The sequence below is a fragment of the Equus przewalskii genome, chromosome 5 (assembly GCF_037783145.1).
Source record: "Equus przewalskii isolate Varuska chromosome 5, EquPr2, whole genome shotgun sequence".
Classification (NCBI taxonomy): Eukaryota; Metazoa; Chordata; class Mammalia; order Perissodactyla; family Equidae; genus Equus; species Equus przewalskii.
Genome location: NC_091835.1, coordinates 6,086,016 through 6,111,619, shown reverse-complemented (window position 1 = coordinate 6,111,619; position 25,604 = coordinate 6,086,016). Strand labels below are relative to the sequence as shown.

Below are 25,604 nucleotides of genomic sequence, written 5' to 3'. Positions count from 1 at the left end.
TGATAAATGAGGCATAAAATAAGCCTGGATCATCAAGTTCTGGGGTTTAACAATTTAAAACTAAACAAGTCAAAGGAATCCAGTGAAGAACAAGTGAGATAATTAGTAAAAAATAAAAAGTCTAGGCTCATCCTCTAGAATCTGTAATGATGTATTTTCTCTCTCATGACGAGAAACATCACTGCTATTTTGGGAAAGGACTAAGTATGTCAAACAGTTAAAAAAAAAACACCAAAACTTTTATAGGGCTAAAGATGTTTACTGTTTGTATTTAGTATTCTTCTTTCAAGATGCTCAAGGTATGTAACAGAACTTGTTTTTCTTAAATTTACCAGCTCTGTGCAAAACAACAAATAAAGGCCATATTTTTATCTTCCTATCTTTATCTGGAAAGAGCGATGAAAGGTTACATAATTCATACCCAAGATTAAGTCAGGGCCCATTAAAAAAAGAAAACACACACATGAAACCAGCAAAGAGTTAGCCATTGATGATTAAGTAGCTAGGAACTAAAGGTTTTTTTCCTTTTTGCAACTACTGATTATAGCTTTTAGCTGTTTAACCCACCTATTATTAACTGTGCTGTTTAGGTAATATGCTATCTGACTCCCACTAGGTTCCTAGGGAGAACATCTTCCTGGAGCCTGGGTCACCATGGTAATAGGCATGTCAGCTGTTCTTCAGGAATTAGAATCCTTTTGTCCACTTCAGGCTGGTTGAGGCCACCAGCTCATCAACCGGGCCTGTGCAGATGTCCAATAGGCGACCTTTTGACATCAAGAGGCTAAAAACTCCACCCCTCAGATCATGCTAACGACACCATTTTGTGAACATTGGTCCTAGGAAGAGGCATGGAGTCTGACTACGCTTGCGCAGATCACCAAATTCCTCACCTCCCATCACCTCTCTCCACATCTCAGACCACCTTGTCCCCCACCCCATGAGTATGCCTGAGTCTCTATTTTCGGGGAAGCAGATTTGAGACTCATGCTCTCGTTTCCTCACGTAGCTGCCTTGTGATGACACCCTCTCTCTGCTGCAATCTCATCATCTTGGTGTTTGGCTTTCCCGGAAGTAGGCAAAAACGAACCTGGTTCAGTGACAGACACACAGGAAATTTCTCCTAGATCTCAACTCTTGAGAATCCACAGTTTAGGGCTTGATTCAGGGCAGAAAATCATATAATGTATATAAGCAAACTGCTGTGCAAATGGGCTAGTGCTTTGGGATAGAACTGCAAAAATTGTTTATCTGACTTTGATGAACGACACAATTTTATTAGCAACTGTACCACATTCTATGTAGTGTTGGAAGGTCTTGCAGAAGTGAATTTTAGGAAATATCCTTTAAAATGGAAAGGATGTTTTATGAGTGAGAACAAGGCAGGTTGGAGAACAAAGGCAAAAGACTTGTGGATGAGATGTGATCCAGAGAGGAAACAGGTACGAGAAGAATGAAACGCCTCAGGAGCCACAGAATAAAGTGATCATCACTGAATGAAATGGATATGTGCACATTACTGCTCACTTGTACATAAATCTAATTTAAATATCAGACCCCAACTAGGAGTCCAGACCATTTCTCCCGAGGATGTCTTCTCTTGACAGGTTTGTTTTTTTGAACAATCATGCTCCTGAGAATTCAGTTTGGTGGAATGGAGCTCCGCCACCCGCCACCCTGTCATTACTCAGGCCTAATACAGAACCTGTAATCTAAGTGGCAAAAACAGCATCCATGGAAGAGAATCATCTCATGTTACAAAAAGTTACATTCCATTCTTTTATGTGTCTCCATATACCTGTCTTTTCTGGCTCTAAAGGTCCTCAGAGAACCTGTTTTTGCCATACCAGGTACATTCAAGCTATTTTACCTGATAATCTGATATTCGGTGGGAACCTATAAATTGAGACCTATCTCAATCACACAAGAATTATTTGGAGGATTGCGGTAACATGGCTTTTGCTGTCTATCTTTTGACCATCTTAGCATTCTTCCTAAGTAAAAGCAGGGAAAGGTCAAGGAGTTGAAAATCCATGGTGCTCCTCCTTAGAAGCTCTGCGGAACGGCTGGTGGAGGAGTCTTCACACAGGTGAGTAGCCTCGACTTGAGGAGCCCAAGAACTCGGTGGCCTCAGGCTCTTCTAAAAACCCACAACTACAAACGAGAGACATCACACAGATGATGGCGGTGACGCGCTTATGAATACTGTGGGAGGGAAACAACCCTACTGTCACACATACAGCTGTGGTCAAGTTTTCCTATTGTAAAACTGCAGTGACAGAATGGTGAGGTGGGTAGGGAGGGAGGAGAAAAGGGGCCAGAAAAAGGACACCGGAGAGAGAATCCAAGACAGCCTACAGCAGCACCAGCAGCCAGAAAGACAGCCTCCTGGGGTTCAGGATTAGTTACTCCTCTCTGCCAGCAAGCTTAGGACGGGGATCATCCCTCACCCCGAAACCACAGGGGAAGAAAACGTGTGGCTGCCTACAGACTGCTCCTGTCCAGGGAACTGGCTCACAATGCTCCCAGTATGACTACGAGACTATTAGGCCAGACAGGAAGGAACTCCACCCACAATTTAGTTTATAGCAATAGGTGAAAGGGCTGAGTTCTAATTCAGGCTAAAACGATCTTACAACTATCTATCACTGATCATGCCTTTGGCGACTGAATTTAAAAAATGGATATACTGGAGAAAAGAGAGGGGCTTCACCCTCCCCTGCCCAAGGCGGAGCTCTCTAGAAGGGATAAAGGTCAAGACCAGGGAGGCAGCTCAAAGTTCAGAGGCGTACTTTGGGCTTGCAAGGGAAGTGAGTCTTGGCTCACAAAGGGTCTTAGTAAAGAGATGCCCAAGGAGAAGAACAAAGGTAGGAAAAGTAACGAAGAAACAAATTTCTGGAGCTTGAAGCAAGAAAGGGAAGGATAAAAGGGAAGCCAAGTTAGGACCATGAAACAGAACTAGCTGCTAACAAGTGGGCGGTCTCATGGTCCCCCAGCTCTGCAGAAAGTCTGCTTTTGTGAGGTCACTGGAGAGCTGTGACTGACCAAGTCCTAGACGGAGGTACAGAGGGACATCCACCATCACAACACTAGCAAAGTGCCAGGACTCAGTCACATTTCAACACAAAAGGATGGCCTACTCATCAAAAATCCCATCTTATAGGCACAAAGGTTTGAGATACATGACCTTACAATGTTTAAACAAAAAACAAATATGTAGGAAAGGAGGACATTAGGAACCAAGAGAAAGAGTACGGCTAAGTGGTAAAGTCCAGTATTTGAAAGAGACATAGATTTGAATCCCTGTGTGATTTTGGGAGAAGTTCATCTCTTCCAGTTTTATAGTTTTTCCCTCTGTAAAGAGGGGATAACATTACCTATTGTAACCTATATGCCATCGAGGGGTCACTTGCCCTTGTTATTTCCACAAGACTGCTTCAAATCCCCAATTCCAGGGTCTAGGGAAAACATTATGTTTTCCAAAGATGTGAGCAAATTCCCAGGAATTTGTGCGTTCAGGTCCTTTCTTGGCTCCGCTTGAAGTAATTCCAGCCTCAAAACTCTGCCTCTTCACCAGGTTCCCCAAATAGAGCACTGAGACCAAGCATTCCACAGGTTTACAGACACCGAGCATTGCAGTCATGAGCCGGAACATATTGTAGAACGCTGAGCCCTAACAGAAATTTGTTCACTTCCTCTCCCGCGTACTTCTTCTCCTCAGCCCCTCCTCCTGACCTAGCTCCAGTTTTCCTACTTCTATGACGCTAGCAGCTTCTCCCTCCTCGGAACGCCGATACTGACCAAAAACGAAGCCTGGACACGAGACTCAGTCTCTACCCCAAGCACCTATCTAAGTATTTTTTCAATAAAAACATTCCTCTTTTTCAGGAAGTCCTGGCACCAGCTGTGAAAGCTCTAACATTTTCTCCACTTGCTCACGTGACTCTGCAGGACTGCCACGTGGGTAATTGAGACAAAGAACATAATAAAGTGCTAGTAGGACTTGAACACAGCAGACACTGACTGACTAGTGGCGGCCTTTATGATGGTGACGATGCAGATGTAGGCCCTGAAGAGATCACGCCGACCCCAACCTGGGAGGCCAACCGCTTCCCAAGGGAGGACCTTTGACTCTGGCCAAGGTAATCGACAACATATAATTGAAAACTGAGAAGACCTCAGTCTTTCTTCAAAACCACAATAATCGTGATAGACCATAGAGTTTACTGACTTGTCACAGTAGTGTTTCTGCCACCTTCCAAACACACAGCCACAATATGCAGCCAAACAGACAACAGCACAGGTACAATGCAGAGAAAGCCTCTTGTGACTACCCCAATATGTGAAGGAGAGAAATTCTGAAGTACTGTTCCCACCAATCCTTCTGGAAAGTGGTCATCCTAATCTTAGATTTCCTTCTTCTATTTAGATGTAGTTTTGTTCTGTGTTAAAATTCAAAAGCTTTTCTCCTACATGGAAATTCTTCGGCAAAAAGCTCTTCCCTGATGTTAAAACACAAAATATACATACCCCACCTAAAAGAATGCAGATTATCCCGCTGGTGGAGCTGGTCCACTTCAGGAAATGCCCCTGGGCTTGGCCTCTGGTGGTCCTGCCAGCAGGAATGGCCTGGGAGATGGCATGCTCCTCTCATGGCTCAGCTGGTTAAGGCTGCCTTAGGGCCACAGCACAGCAGGTCCAGGCAGCTGGCTAGGATTCTCAGAATCTAAGGAGTAAGGTACCTAGACCTATGCTAAACACGATAGATCACAAAACTAATAAGTTGTAGTGTTTCTAGGCATTTAGGAGCCACTTGTCCTGCTAAAATGCCAAGAAGCTGGAAGAAAGAACTGTGCACTCAGAACATAAACATTCACACAGAGGGCAGCTCACAGACAGCCCTGCCCCTCGGCAGCAGTAACGAATACAACACAGTTGTACACACAAACCTGCCAGATTACAACTGCCAAGTGCCACTCTTTAGAGGGTAAATGAATAGGAACCTGAAGGCAAGCAAGTGAACGAACCTTGGTCCCAGACCCTCTGTCCATTCCTGGAAGCTGTTTTAATACTAGCCCAAGCCTAAATGGAATTCTACATTATAAATGATAAGAAAAATGCGAGGATGAAGTCAATTTCAGAAGGATCAAATCTAGGGGCAGCAACAAGGTCTCGCTGGGACTACTATAAAGAGGCTCAGACCCTTATAACAAGGACTAGAACATTATGCATCTCTGAAAATAGGAAAATACGACACAACAGTGTTTTATTCTAAGCTCACTCACAAGACCCCAAAGAACTTCAATGCAGTAGAACTGAAACCCCCAAGGTTCTGGTCCGCAGCTTCCTTAAAAGGGAGACCTACAGGGGCCAGCCTGGTGGCACAGTGGTTAAGGTTGCACGCTCTGCTTCGGCACACCGGGGTTCGCGGATTCAGATCCTGGGCGCAGACCAACACACTGCTCCCCAAGCCATGCTGTGGCTGCATCCCACATACAAAATAAAAGACGACTGCCATAGACGTTAGCTCAGCAACAACCTTCCTCAAGCAAAAAGAGGAAGATTGGCAACAGTTATTAGCTCAGGGCCAATCTTCCTCACTGGGAAAAAAAAGGGGGAGAGACCCATAAATGAGCTCTATCTTTGGGCAGACCTGTGCTGGGTTTACCCTGAGTGCTCCTATTGTTGCCTCAGTGTGCTCACTAATAAGGAACAATCACAAAGATCTTTCCACCAGGAAAGAAAACTGCTATCTAAAGCAGTACAACAAAACGCTACACTTCTTAATCTAGACTTTAAATTTGTTACCCTTATTACACACCTTCCCTTAAATGCAGAGCCAACGGCATTCCACTCACCTTCCTCAAAGCTGGCATTCTTCTGCCTCACTAGAACACGGAAGTTTTCTGCAGGATTCACGCTTCCAACCTAGAATATACCCACAGACAATAAACCTGCACATTGCTTCTCTTTTGGCAGCAATACAAGATGGCTTAATGTAGTAAGTGTGATCTTATAAAAGAAAACCAAAGACAAAGAGAAGGCCCTTCCTACTCATTTTCATTTCCAGGGTTCTGTTAAAAGCTAGCAGATTCCTGTAGGCAAACGGCTGCCTTTCCTTTCACTTACCTCTCTTTATGCAAGCTCACTTCTTTCCAGGGAGGTCAGAAGTACTACAACCCGAGCCACCGGCCAATGCAGCCTGACGGCTCTGTGGCAGCATTGTGACACCCACCCAAGGAGGACGGGAGGATTCTGCGGTGTGGAGTCAGTCCAGAATGTACCTGCCCACTAAGATGACTTGAGAAGCAGAAGCCTGATGCTTGATTCACTAACTGCTCTTTTAGGGGACTGCTGCTGACTCTTTCACACTGAAGTTTTGGCAGAATGTACAAACATGCCCAAAGTGAATATGTCCCCCAAAAGTAAAAGCAGATCCTATATAAAGATTCATGACAGTATGAGGTGGGAAAGTCTCAAAGATGAAAATCTCTAACACACTATATGGCACTTTCTGGTCATACTTACGCCTTTAATCTTTCGGTCCCAACCTTAATAGGGCCTAGGTATTATTCAGCTCACAGGAGAGAAGACAATGGGCTCCATTATGCCTGGTAAACTTTGGTACAAAATGTACTCAAGTTCCCAGTTTGCTTTGGTATAGCAGTCAGAAAAGCTCTCAGAACAAATAAGGTCATGATTTTTTCCTTTACTGTAAAACATTGAAATAAAATCCAAATCATTTTTCAGATGTTCAGTTATTCTGAGAACATTTCTTTCTGAGGTGGGGAAAAGGCTCACCCTGGCGTTATCCTTCCTAGTGTGTTTCACTAGCAAGGGGCAACTTTTAAGATCCACTGATTCCAAATAATTCCACTTAAAATATGGTAATATGTTCAAGTTTCAAAAACCTTCTCATTAAATAAAGAATATCTCAGGTCTCAAAGGATTCTTGGTTTGGGGACATGCAGTTGTATATTAGAAAAGAAATAGGAGAGTTATACTCTTAAATTTCATATATTTGGAGATTAAGACTCCTATCATTAACCCCCACTTATCCTATCATTTTGACGAAACAAAAAGCTGCAAAACGAAGACAACAAAAGTTCTCTACAAAAAGTGCTACCACTGAGATATTCTATGCTCTATATATTATATAGTGCTCTGCATACTATAGATCACACAGGTAATTCTACAGGTAATTCACTGATAATAATTACCTAAAGGAAGAAAAGAGGAGTGTGGAGAGGACCTGTACGGTTTATGTATTAAACGGACCAGAGAAAGTGATATGTTAAAGGACTAACATAAATTGATCCAATCTCCGCCAAGCCCCAACCTTCCTGAAAGGGAGCGAGCACACTGGAAAAGTGTAGCTTACACTGGTGATTCTGCCTTCAGCCAGGCTGGAGATACTAAAGGAGACTTCCGCTTCCTCAGTCTTGAATTTTTTAGAGGTGGGTCCCTCTTCATGGCTGGAAAAGAAATAAATGGGTTTTCCACCTTAAAACACAACAAACAATGCAAGAACCAGAACTGCTGATGTGAAAAACATAAATTTATCTTTCAAGCAGCAAAAATAAATAGTCACACTTGGTCCTTCTTTACAAAGAGCCTGGCTCCTCTCCCAGCCTCAGAGCTCCTGACGGCCTGACTGGAGCAGCCTTGGCACGTTTCACAGCAGCACGGGAATGACAAGGAGCAGTCGCATCACAAAGCCCTCTCAAGGAGAAAGTGCAGCACAGGTCAGCATTCCAGTAAGAGACCCATTTACTCTTCAGATAGTACTTGCTAGTTTCTGTCTCAGAATTCATGGCTATTAGCTTCCCACGTACACAGAAGACCTTTCCGTCTAATAACCCATCTTCTCCATCGTGTATGTGAGAGCTTTATAAGCTTCTACTTATAGCTGTCAAAACTAGACAATCCTTAATTAAATATGCAAGAGCTTGCTCTTTGAGAAGTCTTAAACTATAAAAAACCTTTCAAAAGAAAACTTTTAATTTGTTCTTTTATAAACCTAATTCTGTCTTGGACAATATGCTCACAGAGTCCAATAACGTCTGTGTGGTAAGGGAAAGCTGACTCCAAGGACATGTATCAGATATCTTGCCTCAAGTAACACGCTGGCTTGAACAGCCTGCCTTAGAGTCAAGAGGAGGTCAAGTTAATTGCAAAGGAGAAGAAAATCAAATGCAAAGACTCTGCCCGTGATCCCCTTAAACTGCTGAACACAGAGATAGGAAGATTTTTTCCCTCAAATAATCAATCTGGGGCAAAAGCAGCTGTCAAGAAATGGATGAATGAGAAAGGAAATTAGTAACTAAGATTTAGTATTTCTAAATGTGATGTGTTTTTGTTCAAAAGCCCAATTTTCAGAAGGGAGGCTTGCAGAAGAAGTTATTCTAAAAATAAAGCAAAGAAAAATACGGCATAAACTGGCTTATTTAATAATATTTCAATAATGAATCTCCTCTTACAGTTATATGAAAGGACTGAAGTAATCATTAGGGCCTTTCAAATATGAATTAAAAGTTTTATTACTTGACATCTTGCCCATTCACCACTTGCCTTTTTCCCTTTGAGAAACAAAGAAGTGAAAAGTAGAAGACAGAAGGATGGGGACCAGGAAACATCAAAAGGGGTGAGTCATCCAGAGATCGTTCTTTCAAGGAGACTAAGAAATAAACACACATGGCCTTGATGGCAAAAATGGAGGGAAAATGCACAAACCCAAGGAAGCACGAAATTCCATCAGACTATGAGTCTGTTAAAAAAAAAAAAAAAGTCGCAGCCACTTCAGTTAACCTTGGCCAGCTCTTCCCAAAAGACAGACAACACGGTACTGCTGAAGACGGGGAGACAAAGATCTGGATTCTAGTCTCAGTTTTGCCACTGACCAGCCCTGGAATCTTACACCTTCTCGAAGGTACTGACTGCAGATTCAGTTTTGTACAGCTAGAGTTTAGTCTTGTAAGTTACTCTCCTCTCTGAACTGCAGTCTGCTCCCCAGACTGAAAACACTTAGGAAAACACTATGATGAAAAGTACCATGAGTATCTCAACTGTGCACCTGTTCTCTTCCACAAATACACATTAACTCATATAGTGGTATTAAGAAGATTTAACATACAAAGCACGATGCTGAGTTCTGTGAGACTACGAGGTTGAATCACATGAAGAATTTCTTAAACCCTCCAAAATAAGATTCCAGGGAAGGAAGGATAAGGAGGCATGTATACCAATTCTGCAGAACTGGGCAGGTAAAGGCAGGCCCAGGAATAAGCAGAAAGTAGTGAAAATTTAATACAGTGAATATTCTCACGACTGAATCATTTAATGGCATTACTAGGAATTTTACGTATATTAAACTCATAAGGTCTGTCTGAAATGGGAGAAGGCAATGATTCTCATCCCCAAATTATGTATGAAAGAGCTAAACCCTGGAACGTAGAAATTATCCATGCTAGATCACAGCAGACATACAAATGTTAACAGCTGCTGCATTTGGATGTCAGGACCATAGGTAATTTGTTGTTCTTTCTCTTTTTATCATTTTATTTCTTTAATATGTACAAATTTTGTAATTCACTTATTTAGCCAAACATTTACCTAATACTTACTACGTAAATAAATATTAGGCCACTAAGCCAGGCTCTAGACTCTGAGTATACAAAAATTAATACACAATCAACAACTTCAAGAAGTTCATGCAAATAAAAAAAATACACAAACAAGCAATTAACAAAATATTGTAGTAAGCAACATATCCCTTTGAGAGGAGAGCAAGCAGCTATACTAGGCAGGGCATGAGGTATGAACCAGGAAGTAATGAGAGACGAGGACAGAAAGAATCAAATTGTAGACAGAGAAACTGAGGAAGGAAAGTGGTTCTCTAGGTAGCTTGATTATGGATAGATACTTCTCTTCTTTCTGCTTATCTGGATTTTCTCATTTGTGTAACAGAATTTGATCTTGAGCTGAAGGTAAGAGAAAGCTATTAAAGCGAAAGTTTTTAATCAGGAGTCCGAGGACGGCATGAAGAATTTGTGAACCACCTAATTATATGCGAAACTTAGTATGTTAGGGCATTTTCCTAGGGAGAGGGTTCATAATTTTTTATAAGATTACCAAAGGGTCCAACACACACATACACAAACATCTAACACAAATTAAGAATGACTGCTTTAAAGAATTTTAAGCAAGGGAGTAATGTGATCAGATTTGTTTTTTAAAATCACTCAGGTAGCAGAATGCAGAGTGGACTGGAAAGGGATTAAGACTGGAATGAGGGAAATCAGATAAGGGGTTATTTCAGGAAAGGAGGCCCACGTAAAAGCTAGCCAGCCCTGGCGGTCTAGTGGTTAAGATTCCGCGCTCTCACCACGTCAGCCCAGGTTCCTTTTCCAGTCAGGGAACCACACCACCAGTCTGTTGGTTGTCACACTATGGTGGCTGCATGTTGCTGTGATGCTGAAATCTATTCCACCAGTATTTCAAATATCAGCAGGGTCACCCATGGTGGACAGGTTTCAGCAGAGCTTCCAGACTAAGACAGACTGAAAAGAAGGAACTGGCCATCCACTTCCAAAAGACTAGCCACGAAAACCTTGTGAATAGCCACGGAGCATTGCCTGATAGAGAGCCAGAAGGGGAGAGGATGGTGCAAAAAGACTGGACAGGGTTCTGCTCTGCTGTCCACAGGGTCACTAGGAGTTGGAATCCACTTCATGGCACTTACAACAACATAAAAGCAATGGTAGTGGGCGATGCTAAGAGCTAACTTTTTTTTTTAATGCTTACCATATCCTAGTTACTATGCTAAGTATATTTAAAATGTCTCACTTAAACTTCACAACAACCCTATGAGTCAGCTATTACTATTGTCCTTTCATAAATGAGCAAACCAAGGCTAAAGCATGTAGTTAATAAGGGGTCCACAACTAATCCTGGGCTCTCAACCACTCTCCTGTCCAGCCCCTGAAAGGCAGGTATTTGTTATCACCTCTTGCCACAGAGCAACTGGCCAATTTTAACTACTACCGAGGGAAATGCTGGGTTTTGATCCAAACCCCCTGACTCCAAAATCAATGCTATGAGCCACTATACTAACCTGAAACGAAAGTAGTGGATTGGAGTAAATCTAATACAACTTGGTAAACCAATTAGATATGGAAAGTAAAGAAAAAGGATGACTCTTTGGAAATTAGGTGTCATTCAGTGAAATAGAGAATAACAGCATGAAGGAGGGTCTGAAAGGAGCACAGAAGAAGAAAGAAGAAGTCATTTCTGGACACACTGAACTTGAGATATCTTCAGACAGTTAAGATACTCGGTGGAGAGGATGGAAACGCATTAGGATGGATGGAGAATTTAGTAGTTTTTAAAGACGTACATGTGAAACAACACAAGGTCTTAGGACATCATCGCCAAGGCAGTATGGCATAATGGTAGAGCGTAATCTCTGAACTCAGTGCTCCTGCCTTAAATCCTTACTCCAATACTTAACCAGCTGTGATCCTGGGCAAGTTTCGAATCTTCTCTAAGCCTGAGTATCCTTAGCGTTCAGATGAGGTTAATGAAAGAACCACTTCACAGGACTACCAGGAGGATCCACACAGATAACGCATGCAAAGCCCTCAGCACATACCTGTGTCCAATAAATGACAGCTCTTTCTGAGGAGAACAGCAACATTGAAGGTTGGTGGGGAAAGAAAAGCAGCCCCTAGAGGAATCTGAGAGGGAGCTGTCAAAGGTTTAGAAGGAAAAATCTGGAGAAGACGAAGTTAAGGAAGATATATGAGTTCCAAGACAGAAAGAATAATGGACAATGTCAAGCGCTAGAAAGAGGTCAAGAAAGAAAAGGACTGTCAAACTGAAGTACACTCAGTGGTTAGTGTCTTTTGGAAGACCAGTTTCAGAGAAGCAGTGGGGGCAGAGGCCTGAGACGAGTGCTGGGGAAAGAAGCAGTGTAGACTACTCTGACAATAAGCCTGGCTTATGGGAGGAAAGAAGGTGATAAAAGGTAGAATGGGAGGGAGGAAGCTGAGGGGGTTATTTTATTTTGTTTTAGAGAAAAGAAATAAAATGTTAATGTGTGGAGGGAAAGGAGATGGTACAGAGGGAGAAGCTGAAAATATAGAAAGAGGGAAGAAATTATTAGTGGACTAAGGTACCAGATGAACCAGAAGACGGTACCCTAGGACACAGGAGAAAGGACTAGTTTTGGATAGGATGAGGTACCCTCTTCCACTGAGACAGGAAAGAAGGAAATGAAGACAGATGTAACACAGATGTTTTCAGACAAGACGGGCCAGAAAACTGAGGAGTTCCCACCTACTGGCCTCTATTTTCTCCATGAAATCATCACCACCATGATCATCATTGCCGTAGTCAAAAAAGCGCCAGGGACGTGACTAGGATCTTGTAAATCATTTCCTCACACTGTATTCTTACCATGTGTTAGGCACCACGCCGCAGTGGACAGCATGTTACTCTATTAACCCTGAGGACAACTCTGAGACAGATATCCTATTCTTGCCATTTACCCAGGAGGAAACTGAGGCTTGGGAAGGATGAGCACCTGTGCCTAAGGTCACACTGCAGAGCAAGGAACCAACTCACAGTGACTGTGGAATCTGAGGTCTTAACAAGTAACCAGGTGAGGCCGGCCACTGACAGTAAGTGAGGAGGAGTCTTAGGGGACCTGAAAAAAGTAGAAAACTTTAGACTATCTGTATCATAGAGACAAAAAGAAATCAAGATCACAGATGAGTTAGTTGCACAAGCAGGATTAGACCTCAATGTCCTAATTCTCATGCAAGTTCCTTGTCCAAGAGATGACATTTTCATTTCAAGCGTGTTCAGCAACATTAAAGGAAGCAACGGTTTTCTATGACAAAGGTAATGTTTAGTACATTTTTGGACTAAGACGTCAGATGGTACTCTTGAAATGAAATGAAAAAATCACTTCTAACACTAGGGATTCAAGAGGTTCAGCATGACTAGTAGATCTTCTCAAATGTTCAGTGTTTTTATTTATTTATTTATTTTTATTTTATTTCATTATTTTTTTTTTTGAGGAAGATTAGCCCTGAGCTAACATCTGCTGCCAATCCTCCTCTTTTTGCTGAGGAAGACTGGCCCTGAGCTAACATCCGTGCCCATCCTCCTCTACTTTATATGTGGGATGCCTACCACAGCGTGGCTTGCCAAGCAGTGCCATGTCCGCACCCGGGATCCAAACCGGTGAACCCTGGGCCACCAAAGCGGAACGTGCACACCTAACCACTGTGCCACTGGGCCGGCCCCCAGTGTTTTTTATTGATAATACTGTTATTGCTCCAGGTTTTGACTATTGCCTTCCGTCCAGAGTTCAAAGTGCTTTAATATCTGTGATTTCATTGTTGTAATACCTCTTGAGTTGAGACTGTTTTTAGAAGGAAAAACTCTCATAAAGGTATAATTATTTAACCAAAATCAGATCAAGGGTGACAAAGCTGGAATGAAAACTAGTGATGCCCAGCTCAGGGCTCTTGTCTTGGCCTCTGCCACTCCGTGAACAGACACTTGCCCACTCCCCAGTCTAGCCCCTCACCCCTACACTGGAAATACATACCCTGGGTACAGGGTGCTAGATATACACAAAACTACAGTTAGTGGTTAGCTAGTTTCTTTTCCCTTCGGGAGACCACTTCTAAAGCTGGTGGGAGCCTTATCATAAACACTGAGGGCTTTGAGAACCTTGCAGAAGGGACTGAGTCATTCTTCTTGAATACAGGAGGCACTCAATAAATATTCGTTAAATGCGTCATTTCTGCAGTTCTTAAAAACTGAGATTTCTAAGAAGAAAAGGTAGAGAATAGGAGCATGAGTAGGTGTGTGTGAGTGAGATAATTCTCAGGCCCCAGGCAGATAACTTGGCTGTGTCGCAAGCAAACCATTATGGGAGCCAAGAACAAGCCCAGCACGTTGCAGCTTCTGGAAAGAGAGGGGTAGGAAGAGAGCTTAAGGTGCAATCCCAGCAGGGAGCAAACCACACAACAACAGCCTTCTGGGGCTATGTGGTGGGTTTTTAACCAGCTAATTTACATTTTAATCAAGGGAAGGAGGGGAAAAGGGCCCATTTCTTTCCCTCAACACCAGAAGGTAATCAAGATTAGGAACCAGAGCTCTAATCCGCAGACAGAATAGCCATACGACTGCAGCGAGTCTGCAGCAGGGCTGCCATGGGAGGAGAAGACTCAGAATTTTATTGAACTGTTCTAACACACGAATCCAGAGGGATATAGGTAAATGAGGATGGCAGGGAGAAAGAGGACTTTCAGTGACAATCTTCCTATGCAGAGGAAGGTATGACAGACTACAAAGAAATGCAAGACTCTCCAGGATGTGTTAGGCATGCGCACGACAGAACCCGTCAATCCCATGATTCGTTTTCTTTTCCAATTCTGACAAAGATTGGGGTATTAACCTCTAAAAAACACAGAAAATACAAAGCTATCTATTTAACTTGGAAGATAATTCACTAAATTAACAATTTACAGAACATTGTGAAGGTTTTTGGAAATTAATACTCCTCCAATGGGGTTTTTACAAATAATAAGCTTTACTTTGTCAATAAAGATACAGCCGTGGGAAGGAAATCAAAGAAAAAAGAAAAAAAACGTCGTCTAAAACTGATCTTAGAATGCAACATAAAGAAATGATTAGATCATTTTGATTTGGTGGAGAAAGTCACCAATAATCAAACCTAAACCTGGTAAAATCAACATTACACACCCAAATGACTCCAGATCATCAATAATAACTTCTTACAGTTTGTTTTGCTTTGAATGGAAATTAATACAGATTCTGAACAGAATCTGAGGGAAAATATTTAATAGCTGCCTGAAAACATGACTTGATTTCAGGATTATATGATAAGCATTTTGCAATCCTTAAATGACAAAGACCTCATTAATGGTATAACCAAGTACACCACTGACACAGTAATAACAGTAAATAGTAAATAGCTATCTAGTAATAGCTAAAGAAGGTCCACATTTTTCATTCTCCTTCCCACTTTTTCTCCAAAAATTTCAATGATGTTCTCCTGACACCTAACGTCCCAACCAAAAAACCTTATGACCTTCACTCCTCTCCTCTCATCCGGGCACCCTACTTTAAAAATGGTAAAATTTAGTCTTAGATTTTCAAAAACTGTTTAGCCTGCCTAAATCACCAAGAATGTGATGCTGATCAACAAGTCAACAACTCACAAGGCAGCTCTAAATCCCAGGTGAAGGGCAGGGATAGAATACATCTACGATGAACAGATAGGAGAAACCAACACTGTCAACACAAGGGTCAAACACTGAAAGGTTTCTTCCTCCCACCTTTGTGCTTCCACAAACCCATAGGCAGCCCTGTAGTCCGGGGCCCTCTAGGACACCACTGATCGTACGTGCTCCAACACCAAATGCAGCCACATCAAGTACTTACTTGTCTGAGAAGACGTCCTGAGCAGTCACTTGATCCTTTTTCTTGATGGCTTCAGTCAGAGGGAAAAGGGTCTTTATTTTAGAGAGAGGAACCTGACATTTAGTTGTCACCTCAGTAGGGGGATCCAGCATATTCAGAATATGCTGCTGAATTGGGGGCAGAGGTTCCTGGGGATGTAAAGCTCTGTGCAGCAGACACTGTGGAAAAGACACAAGGATTTAAAATTCAGATGTAGATATCACAGATGGCTTCGTTATGCTTTTCTGATCGGGGATCCTCTACCCTTAGCTTGGGAGGGCTATAGGATTCCTAGCACATGGAAAAGAGAACAAAGAGGGTGGACCCAGAACCACCTAGCCTACTGGCAGGACATTGGTGATGCCTAAAACCAACGGTAAAACAGATCCAGGCCTAGCAGCACTGCCAGCTGAAGCCCTCCTGGAAAGGAGCCTCATTTCATAAAAAGAGGCTGCTCCTTTTACTTGGAGAATATTCAAGTTTCCTAAGGCATGTAATTCCCAGAGCCCCTGACAATGCGGGATTATAATCTTTTGGTTAAAATCCTTTTGCCTCCCTTCAGCACACTGTGCTTTCTCCCTTGCTTAACCTTAGAAGAGGACATGTGTGGATGAAACTAAAGGGCTAAAGGGAAGCTGCCCATGTTCGGTGAGTCCAGGGAAGAAATCTGCGGAAGAGATAAGACCACGGGTCTGTCCCAACCTTGCCGGGGTGCTGAGTTTGGGCTGTTCTCCACCGGTCTACTCACTTCGTCCGTCTCCACTACTGTCACTCTTGTGCAGGTACCATCACCTCTCGTGTGGGGCACCACAGTCACCTTCTAGCTGGTCTCCCCGCATCTATTTTCACTGTTCTACTGCAGCAAACATCGTCTTAAGCTCCTTACTATATCCCGAAGTCATACATAACGCAGCCCCTGCAGACCTCCCCTATCGATCACCACCCGCCCTCCTCCTCACGCACAACCCAGCCAGACTGGGCTCTTCCGTTTATTCCCGCCAAGCTCACTGTGGCCTCGCGTCCTGTGCTTAGTGCTCCCTCTGCCTCTTCTGCCTTCCCCGAGATCTCAAAAGCGGGCCGTTTTTTATCATTCTGTTCTTTGCTCAGATACGATCTCCTCAGAGAGATTTTCCCTGACACTGTATGAAGAAGCCCTCGTCCCCATCCTACCACCTGGTCATTCTCTATCCATTACCCTTGTTTTATATTTCTTACAGCATTTATCATTATCTAAAATTATCTTATCAATTTGCTAGTTTATTCATTATCTGGCCTTGTTCCTTGAAAGCAGAGATCTTGTTTGTTTCGTTTACTGCTGAATTCCAAGTACTGAAAATAGTGCCTGGCACATAAGCACCTCACAGACAGTGGCTGAAGGGATAAAGCGCTCTTTCTCAGGACTCGAGTTGCTGACAGAAGAGTCAGGAAGCAGCACCAAGAGTGGGGCCCAGCTCAAGCCAGGGCAGGCTCTCCACTGCTCACACGAGTGGGAATCTGGACAGGAGGCCACTTCCATCCAGTCCCCTGTACAGCGTTCAGTCTGCTAAGCCAGGCCTTGGCAGCATTGGTATCTGCCTAGGAGAGTAAATACTCTAAGAGATTACAGGAATGTCAGCAATAGGATGGACACCACTAAGAAAAAAAGACAAAAAAAGAAAACTGAGTTCTTTGACCTTTTCCTTCCCTTGCTAGAGAAGAATTCCAAAATTAGATTGGAGAACCAGGTTCCTGCTGTTCTCACCTTCAAACAACTTGTGCATTAATAATTTTGAAGAAAAAAACAGGGAGCTGAATAGCTCCTGCCATTTCAAAATACTGTTTTATACCACAAGGTGCATCATTCAAACTACCCCATGGTTTGTTTCCCTATCCGGTAGAAAATGTAAAGTAGAGGTCTCACTTCTAAAATAATAAAAGATACTCAGACTTAAATAGTAAACAGTATCCTGGGTGCAGACCTGCACACTGCTCATCAAGCCGTGCTGTGGCGGCATCCCACAAGAAAGAACTAGAATGACTTACAACTGGAATATACAACTATGTACTGGGGCTTTGGGGAGAAAAACAAAATAAAGAGGAAGATGGGCAACAGATGTTAGCTCAGGGCCAATCTTCCTCACCAAAAGGCATATACTTTAAAAAAACCAATTCCATCAAAAATCTCAATTCATTTAAAAAAATGAAGTTATTAGAAAGTGACACATTTTAGTGCCGGAGAAGCTGAGAAAACAGCCCTTGATCTACTTATTTCTCTTTTAAGCAACTGTTGCTCCTTGATGTGATTTTCACAATTGGAAAAAGGCCAGAGAAAAAACTGCAGACCACATGGCTAACTCATAAGTTACTAATATGTTGATTTTAGCAACACTGTATCAATCATTTAAAAGGCAGTTAACTGTACACTTGACAAAAGATTACTTTTTGGCATTTCTTCCCAAAATTAGAGTTGAACCTCTTGCCAACAAACTGATTATTAATCTCTCGCTCCTTCTGCCCCTACTCCCAGCTCATTTGCCCTCAGGTATAAATATTTCATTTTGGGTCCCACATCTCCTGTAGTTTCCTGGGTCCCCTCTCTCTCCCTTCTCCTTCATCAGTAAAGCTTTCTCCTCCAGCACTGTAGCCTGGCTCCCACGCCATTACTCTACTGCCGCTAGGCCCTCAGGGCCATCAGAACTTCACTGCAAACCCAAACGCCCTTTGCTAGGCTCGCCTTTCCTCACCAACGTGCAATGTCTGATTCTTTCCTCTGGACACTCCTCTTCCTCTGCCTTCCAAGGCACTAGCTTCTCCTAGTGCTTTCTACCGCTCTGACCTTCTTTGGAGGATGGTAAGAACATTTTGTTTTGTTTTTTAATAGCTCTTCTTCTCTTTCTCCTTAATTGTTCACTCACGTGTTGGTGTTCAGGACTTTGTTCTTTGCTTCTCACACAGCAGACACTCGCAGGTGATCTCATTCACTCTGTTTCTATCTAATTGAGGAGGACTCTCAGATCTGTGTATTTAGTCCTGAATTCTCTCCTAGACTCTGAATCTCTATTTCCAGCTGCCCACTGAGGGTCTGTTGTGGGATTCCAATAGACAGCTCAAATTTAACAAGTGCAAAAATACATGAATTACCTTTTCTGTTCATTCTATATTCCTTATCATAATTAAGCGACATCATCCCTCTAGTCATCTAAGCTAGGATCCTGTTACCTTCCTCTTTCTCTTCCATGCCCAGCCAATCCCTTAAGTCCTGTCTACTCTATCTTCTAGTGCAGAGGCCTCCTCTTCAGCCCCTTGGCCACTGCTTTAATGCAAGCCTTCTCATAAGCCACTGTGTGTTTCCTAACTGGTCTCCAGTCCATCTGCTATGCTACCATCAGCGCTATTTTCTAAAAATCAGGTTACCTACCTGCTGACAAAATCCCCACTGCCTAGAGGATAAAATCCAAACCACTAAGCTCCTCACGACCTACCTGCCACTTATCTTCCCTGCCACTTTTTCCATCATTTTCCCACAGAGCCTCTTCGCCAGCCAAATGGAACTACTTGTGGATTCCTAAATACAGATACCGGACACTTCTTCATATTTTCGTGCTTCTGGATATGCTACTTCTTCTGCCTGGCATGCCCTTGTCACAACATGCATCCCCTTTTATCCTCAGTGAAGCCTTCCTGAAGTCGCCCACTTGCAAGAATCTCCTCCTATTCCCACAGCATTCTGCACCTACCACTGTTGTACCTATCGGTTTTACGTCTCTCTACTCCTCTCACTCCTCTGGACGGGTCCTTTCAAGTAGGGAGTTTATAGTATCATTAGCACATGGTGCATTGCTCGTGTTTGATAAATATTTATTTTAAAAAAAGTGAACTCAATTTCTAAATGCCCTAGCAATGATACTTCTTTATACAGATAAGCCATACTAAAAACTCTTCCCCCACAAAAGAAAACAATGTGGGTAAGTCATAAAAATCAAAGCTGCCAGTGCTTGCAGCTTTGAAAGCTAGCAATCTCCGTTTATGGCTTGTACCTGTTCATCAACCAGATAAACATTTATTGAAGATAAACAGGACCCACCCTAGATAAATCTGCCAAGTATCAGAAGTTTCTAGTTTTCACCATAGTGACCTGTTTTTGCAAGCTTTCCACACCAACTGGTCTGCTCCTCCCTTCCCCACAAATGGCAAAGGCCTTCAGGTCTTGAAGTCCACTCGTCAAAAACACCAAAGGATTTTTACAAGTAATTTATACTTGATCACACTTAGAATACTAAAGTTTTCACTGAGTCAGGCCTTTACACGTTAAACTTCATAATTCTAATTTTAGAACAAAAGATTTTTTTTCACTAAAGGAATTACAAGCATCAACAAAATTAAAAAAAACAGTTTCTTTTGAGTAGAAGATTCCTCAAAATTACAACAGGCCCCAATGTGGACTTGAGTTAAGGATGCTTTGAGAAGTGAGTCAAAAGGGAAATCAATGGTCTCTCCATCACAGAGCCTCCCACACCTCCTACCCGCCTCCCCACCCCCCGCAGGAGTATACCCTCCACGCCCCTGCAGGTAAGAGTTTGCCTGAAGAAGCGGCTTGTGATGTTGGTTCAGCTTTGTGGGGTTCAGAGAAGCCTACGCTGTCACAACCCACAGAGGGATGGAACATTCCTTCCCCCGAGTCCTGGTCCACCCCTCCCCTTCCTACCAGCACAGTCGGCTCTCTTGTCAACTTCCCCAGCTTCCTTAATCCAACCTCCACCTTCCAAGTCCTCTGGCCCAAGATTCAGAAACACGGATCTTATATCTTTCTGTATTTCAGTTACTCTTTAATAATTCCACACGAGACCCTCTTTACCTGACCTCCACGCTACTTTAGGAAATTTCCAACAAACGTGGCACTGGAACACTTCTTCCCTAGGAGCGGTTATATTCTTATGCAGTTCAGAAAAACTCTCTACTATTTGCATATAAAAAACAAAGGAAAGTCTCATTCCCATAAAATAGAGGAGAAAAGCTTGTAAAAAGGATAAAGGAAAGACCTCCTGTTTGTTTTTTTTTAAAAAGAAACCAGCCTTCCTCCAGAAAAAAAATTAAAAAGCATCCTAACTTCTTTCTAAAAGCTCAGAGTTTTACCTTTTTTAATAGGAAGAGGAAAGCATTGTTCTTCCATTAAACAGAGCAACTGAGGCTCTCAGAGGTAAACAGGTTTTTATGGGAACAGCCAATTAACCCAACTTCACTCGGCTCTCTTGCATTTAAAACAAATATAACTGGTTCATCTTTCTTCTCTCACCTGAAATAATCTCTGAAATTCAGGATTTGGGATCTTGGTGGTTGGAAACAAGTCTTCAATGGTGTTCTCCTCTTCATCTTTCTTTACTAAGCTCATGGAGTCAATCAAAGCACCAACAGCACTTAACTGCGCCTCTAAAACAAGGACAGAGAGGCAGAAGGAAAAAAATGCTTATCTCCATTATTCTCCACTCAAATAAATGCCTCCATTCAGAGATACTCATAGCAATATTGGCAGATTATACAGGCCTGGCTCTGCCAAAAATATTCTCCAGTTACACAAGTCATTTAACTTGGGTCTTGGTTTTCCAATTTGTAAAAAGAGCTATTTAGAGTAGCTGGTCTCTTAGGTCCTTTCTCTACCATTTAGTAAAGTTTTGCAGTGGAATATCGTATCAAAAGCAAAGAGTTTGTCCAGAGGATGCACCGTAGCCACACAAAACCCAACTTCCATATGGTGATTCAAAATATTCAGTATTCAATGAGTTAGCAGTCAAAAAATTGGTAATTAGCTAGAGGAGAAAAATATTTTAAAAGAAAGAAAAGAAAAAGAAAATTCCTTTAGTAATGAAACATTAGCTTTATAGGGATTTAATATAACGTGTATCAGAGCATACCAACTTGACAGAAAGACACCACTGGACCAGAGTGAGCAGATTCCTCCACAAGCTCCCCAAGTCAGAAAGGGCTCTTTCTCCTCACAAACCTCATGGCACTAATCACACTCCGCATATATGCACGTTTGCGTACTTGTCTTACCCACTCCAGCCAAACACTAAAGATCCTTGAGGGCAGAAACATGGCGTCCTCTTCTTTACATCTCTGCTAATACCTAACAGAAAGCAAGCGCTCCTCAATAAAAATCTACCAAGTCAACAAAAATGGCACAGCCCGAAGCAATGCGGATGAAAGGCAACTCTCCCACAAACGCCGCTACCTGGACTACCATGCGTAACTTTCACTCTGCTGATTCATACACCAGCTCAGCTCTGAAAAGCTGAAGCGCTGTTTTGGGATCATTCGCTAGGCAAAAGTTTTCGGAAAAAGAGTAAGCAGTTCCTAAAACGTCCATCATGCTTCTATTCTTCCCCTTTTCAAATATCCCTTTTGTACAGCTACCGCAAAATGACAGAGCATACAGATATTTATCATGAGACGTTTCCATCCCATTTTTGGACTTTCTGGGGGAGGTTTCAGGCACTGGCACAACATTACTGCCCTAAGTCGACTACCGCAAATCCACCTGGCAACAGGTAGGAGGTGGTACCTGTACGTGTGATCAGTGACTTTCATCTGCTACTGTAAGCTAGTAGCAGGCCAGATCACTCTGGCATTGCACACCTCTACCTAAATGCTGACTTGGGAAATAAGCCAAACCATTTTAATGATCGATTTTTCCAAGGGAGAAAATGCAAACAAAAATATGTCAACTCACAGAAAATAAATCAATAGACCGAAAGATATTTAATGTTTTAGATTCTCACTGAATTTCTCAACAAAGTTCTCATTTTTAAACGTTCTACTCCTTTCAAGTTTGGAATTGTTAAGAGGTAGAGACAGAACACTGTAACACGCCGGTGGCTTCTATACATTCAAGTCCTTGCCTGGCTCCACCATGACGCAGAGGGATCCATTTCTAGAAGGTAAGGGTGCAGCACTAGGGGCCCACTTGATTCTTGGCCTTTCTCCCGCACACTGCTCACAACGGGTCTAACCAAAGAAACACGCAGAGAGAAGCCAGTTCTGAGACTCGCCTCGCAACTCCCTAACCCTACAGCGACATGATTTAAACGTGGAAGCTAGAACATCTACTTGGCACTGAGTGTTCTTTTTACGTTCCGCACATTTGGCCCACTATTATGTTTTATTACCACTGTCTTACACTGTGAGCTGCGACCATGAGAATCACTCTGAGGAGCACCCTGACCTTTGCAGCCACATGCTTAAGAGAGGCTTTTTTCATCAAGCGCAAAGTGACTCCTGGAAATAAGGAACAAGACTTGGACTGTTACTGTAAACTACAAAGAAAGAGCGAACAGCGCAGTTAATCTCCAGCACCGCCACCTTTCGTTCAACGTTACATTGTGTTTTACATAGGACACTGAAGTCCCAGGTTTGATACTACACGTCAATTCAGCAGAGGGCAAACCTGCTCACAATAGAGAACGTACGTCCATCTCCAGCAAGCTGTTCCCTAGATACAAGCTCTAAGTCAGAAGGGGGCAACTAGAGACGGCTTGGAGAGTTTCGGGCAAACCTATCCCGGCTATTGGAGAAACACACGATGAATTCCTACGAGTAGATCTGAATCCAACTAATTCCACTAGGTGAAATCCTGGCCCCAACCAATGACGCAGACAGGTGATTTGCCAAGAACAGCCTGCATTTGGAGCCAATTAGCAAGGAAAATGGAAACAAACTCACCTGTGGGAGTGCATTTCTTATTATTTTTCAAGGATGAAAACATGTATTGCCGCAAGTCTTCCATGAATGGCAGCTGCACATAGACCAAACACTAGAGAAATGGAGGAGGGAAAGCAGAAACAATCAAATTAATGGAAAAATATGAAGCTGGTCCCAAACGCTGCGAAAATGGTACAACAAAAGTATTTAAAAAATCAGACAGCTCAACTCTGGAACACGGAAAGTAAAGTGTTTTGATTTCTGTTATTAGCTGTACACAACTGCAAAGAGCACAAGAATATTAAACATACAAGAAATGTTTAAAAGAAAGAGTATCAAAGAATACCCACGATATGCATGACCTACACAACAGATGAGGAGTCAAGGTGACTGAAGGCTGACGTGGATGGAAGTCAAGGGATTTGCCTTCTTTTTTTTTTTTTTCCAATTCTGCCATAGAAAGTTCTCTGAGCAACAGGTAATGGTAAAGAATCTAGACCTGTATTTTAAATACAAAGGCCCTGAATAAGCTGAATTTCACACGGATCACAACAGAATCACATCCTCAACCTTTATCCAGAGCTCACTTGTACAAATATAGGTAATCTCTATTCCCATCAGGTTCTGACAGGTCAAGAAGGATGAGAATCAAGAGAAGGTTACTGGATTGGGCACACAGAAGGTCACGGTCAACCTTACTGATTGCTTTAATAAAAAGTTCCTCATAGACTTTTATAATCTATGTTCTTTCGTTGCAACTGAAGGGATGGTTCCCAGACCAGCAGCATCAGCATTATTGGGGAGTTTGTGAGAAGTGAAGAATCTCTGGTCCCACCTCAGAGCTACAGAATCAGAATCTGCATTTTAACAAGATCCCCCAAGTAATTCCCAGGCACATTAAGAGTTGAGGAGCGCTGTTTAGAACACAGGAACTGAAGGAAAGAAAAATTAACATGAATAAAACACCTGTGGGCTTTACCTCATAGGTGTCCTTGATGCAAGGAAAAGCCACGCCAACTTGAGGATTAGCTCTTCTGTCATAAACATATCGAACTACGGCCACCATGTCTAGTTCATCCAAAGCATGAATCAGGGAGGAGAGCGCGACTGCAGCTGCCTAGTAAGAAGGAGGCACACGTTTACACGCATCCAATGCGCGAGGGTTCTCACAAGAAAGCTACAGACTTAGGATTAGGAGACGGACCCACTTTCTCGCTGCTCCAGAGTTGTTTTTAAAGCGCCCTTCTACCCATGTCAAGGCCACACTGTACACTTGTGCATTTGATCACATTTACGGCACCTCTTCTGGAACGTTATTATTTAAACTCCCTCTCTTATCACTTCAATCGTCCTTCTCCTTGTGCTTCATCCCCTTGCCTCTAAATAAACTCAAGCCTCAGCCTTCCTAAATAAAATCTTTCTTTGTGGCCCCCCCTTCATAAATTACTATCTGTATCTTTCTTTCCCTTCACCTCTAAAGTTCATGAAATAATAGCCTTGCTGTTTCACTAGTTAGGACACGATTCTGTTTCAAGCTAATCCAGCTACTGACCCCACTTCCTCACTGGAATTGTCCTCTGAAGTCACCCAGGACCTCCTAATTGCCTGGTTCCCATGCTGTTTGTTTGACTTCTCAGCGGCATCTGCCATCCCCCTTTCTCTACGCTTTCTCCTTCTTTGGCTTCAGAAACCCCCCTCCCCTGACTACTCTCCCTTGTAGGCCACTCCTTCCCCAGTTCTTCTCTTCTTCCCACTAATCTTGAAATTCTGCTCTGGGCCTTTCTCTCCTCCAGTCACTCTAAAACTCTACTTGGAGATTATTTATCTAGTCCTATGAGTTGATGAATCAAACAGCTGAATGTATATTCAGCTTTAAAACTCTCCTAAGATCCAGACATATTGCTTACTAGCTGACAGATAGCTCATATGGTTAGACTTCAGGTATCTCAAGAGGGTTAGAAGCTAGAGAAGGGCCATTTTCAAGGCCCTCTCCATTTCAGATTTGCTTTTGGCAGCTCTCTCCCTCTCCATCACTCCCCGAACACTCTGTCTGGACTCTTCTCAGTATTACAGCTAACCCTTATCAAAGTTAGCCATGTATATGCCCATTTCCTCCACTAAAAACCTAGGACCTCAATACCGTGCCATCAAAATCCTCTACAGATTTCATGATAGATTCATTACCTTTTCAGTTCAACTCAAGGAATATTTACTTAATGCCTATTCTTTGCTAGGCACTGTCTTAGGCCTTGTAAGAAAACAAAGATAAGTCTCTATCTAACTGAGCTAATATATTCTTTACCAGCAGAAACGAGACGTGTACCAAATACAGAACATATATATTCTAACAAGTCCCATAAGACAGACCAGATAAGCACAACGGGAGTCTGAGGAAGACATTATGTCCAATTTGTTGGCAAGTTTTTATG

The 25,604-nt window shown here is 42.6% G+C and overlaps 1 protein-coding gene across 6 annotated transcripts in view; it reads right to left on the bottom strand.

The window, feature by feature from the left end:
• XRCC5 (X-ray repair cross complementing 5) overlaps positions 1 to 25,604 on the bottom strand; it is a 96,648-nt gene that overhangs the window by 34,039 nt on the left and 37,005 nt on the right. For all 6 annotated transcript variants that reach the window (XM_070618238.1, XM_070618239.1, XM_070618242.1 and 3 more), the window contains exons 11-16: positions 24,155 to 24,292; positions 23,197 to 23,287; positions 20,774 to 20,907; positions 15,484 to 15,680; positions 7,382 to 7,475; positions 5,859 to 5,928 (exon numbers count right to left, since the gene is read on the bottom strand). In XM_070618238.1, coding sequence (XP_070474339.1) covers positions 5,859 to 5,928; positions 7,382 to 7,475; positions 15,484 to 15,680; positions 20,774 to 20,907; positions 23,197 to 23,287; positions 24,155 to 24,292 — 724 coding nt within the window. The remainder of the gene's footprint in view (positions 1 to 5,858; positions 5,929 to 7,381; positions 7,476 to 15,483; positions 15,681 to 20,773; positions 20,908 to 23,196; positions 23,288 to 24,154; positions 24,293 to 25,604) is intronic.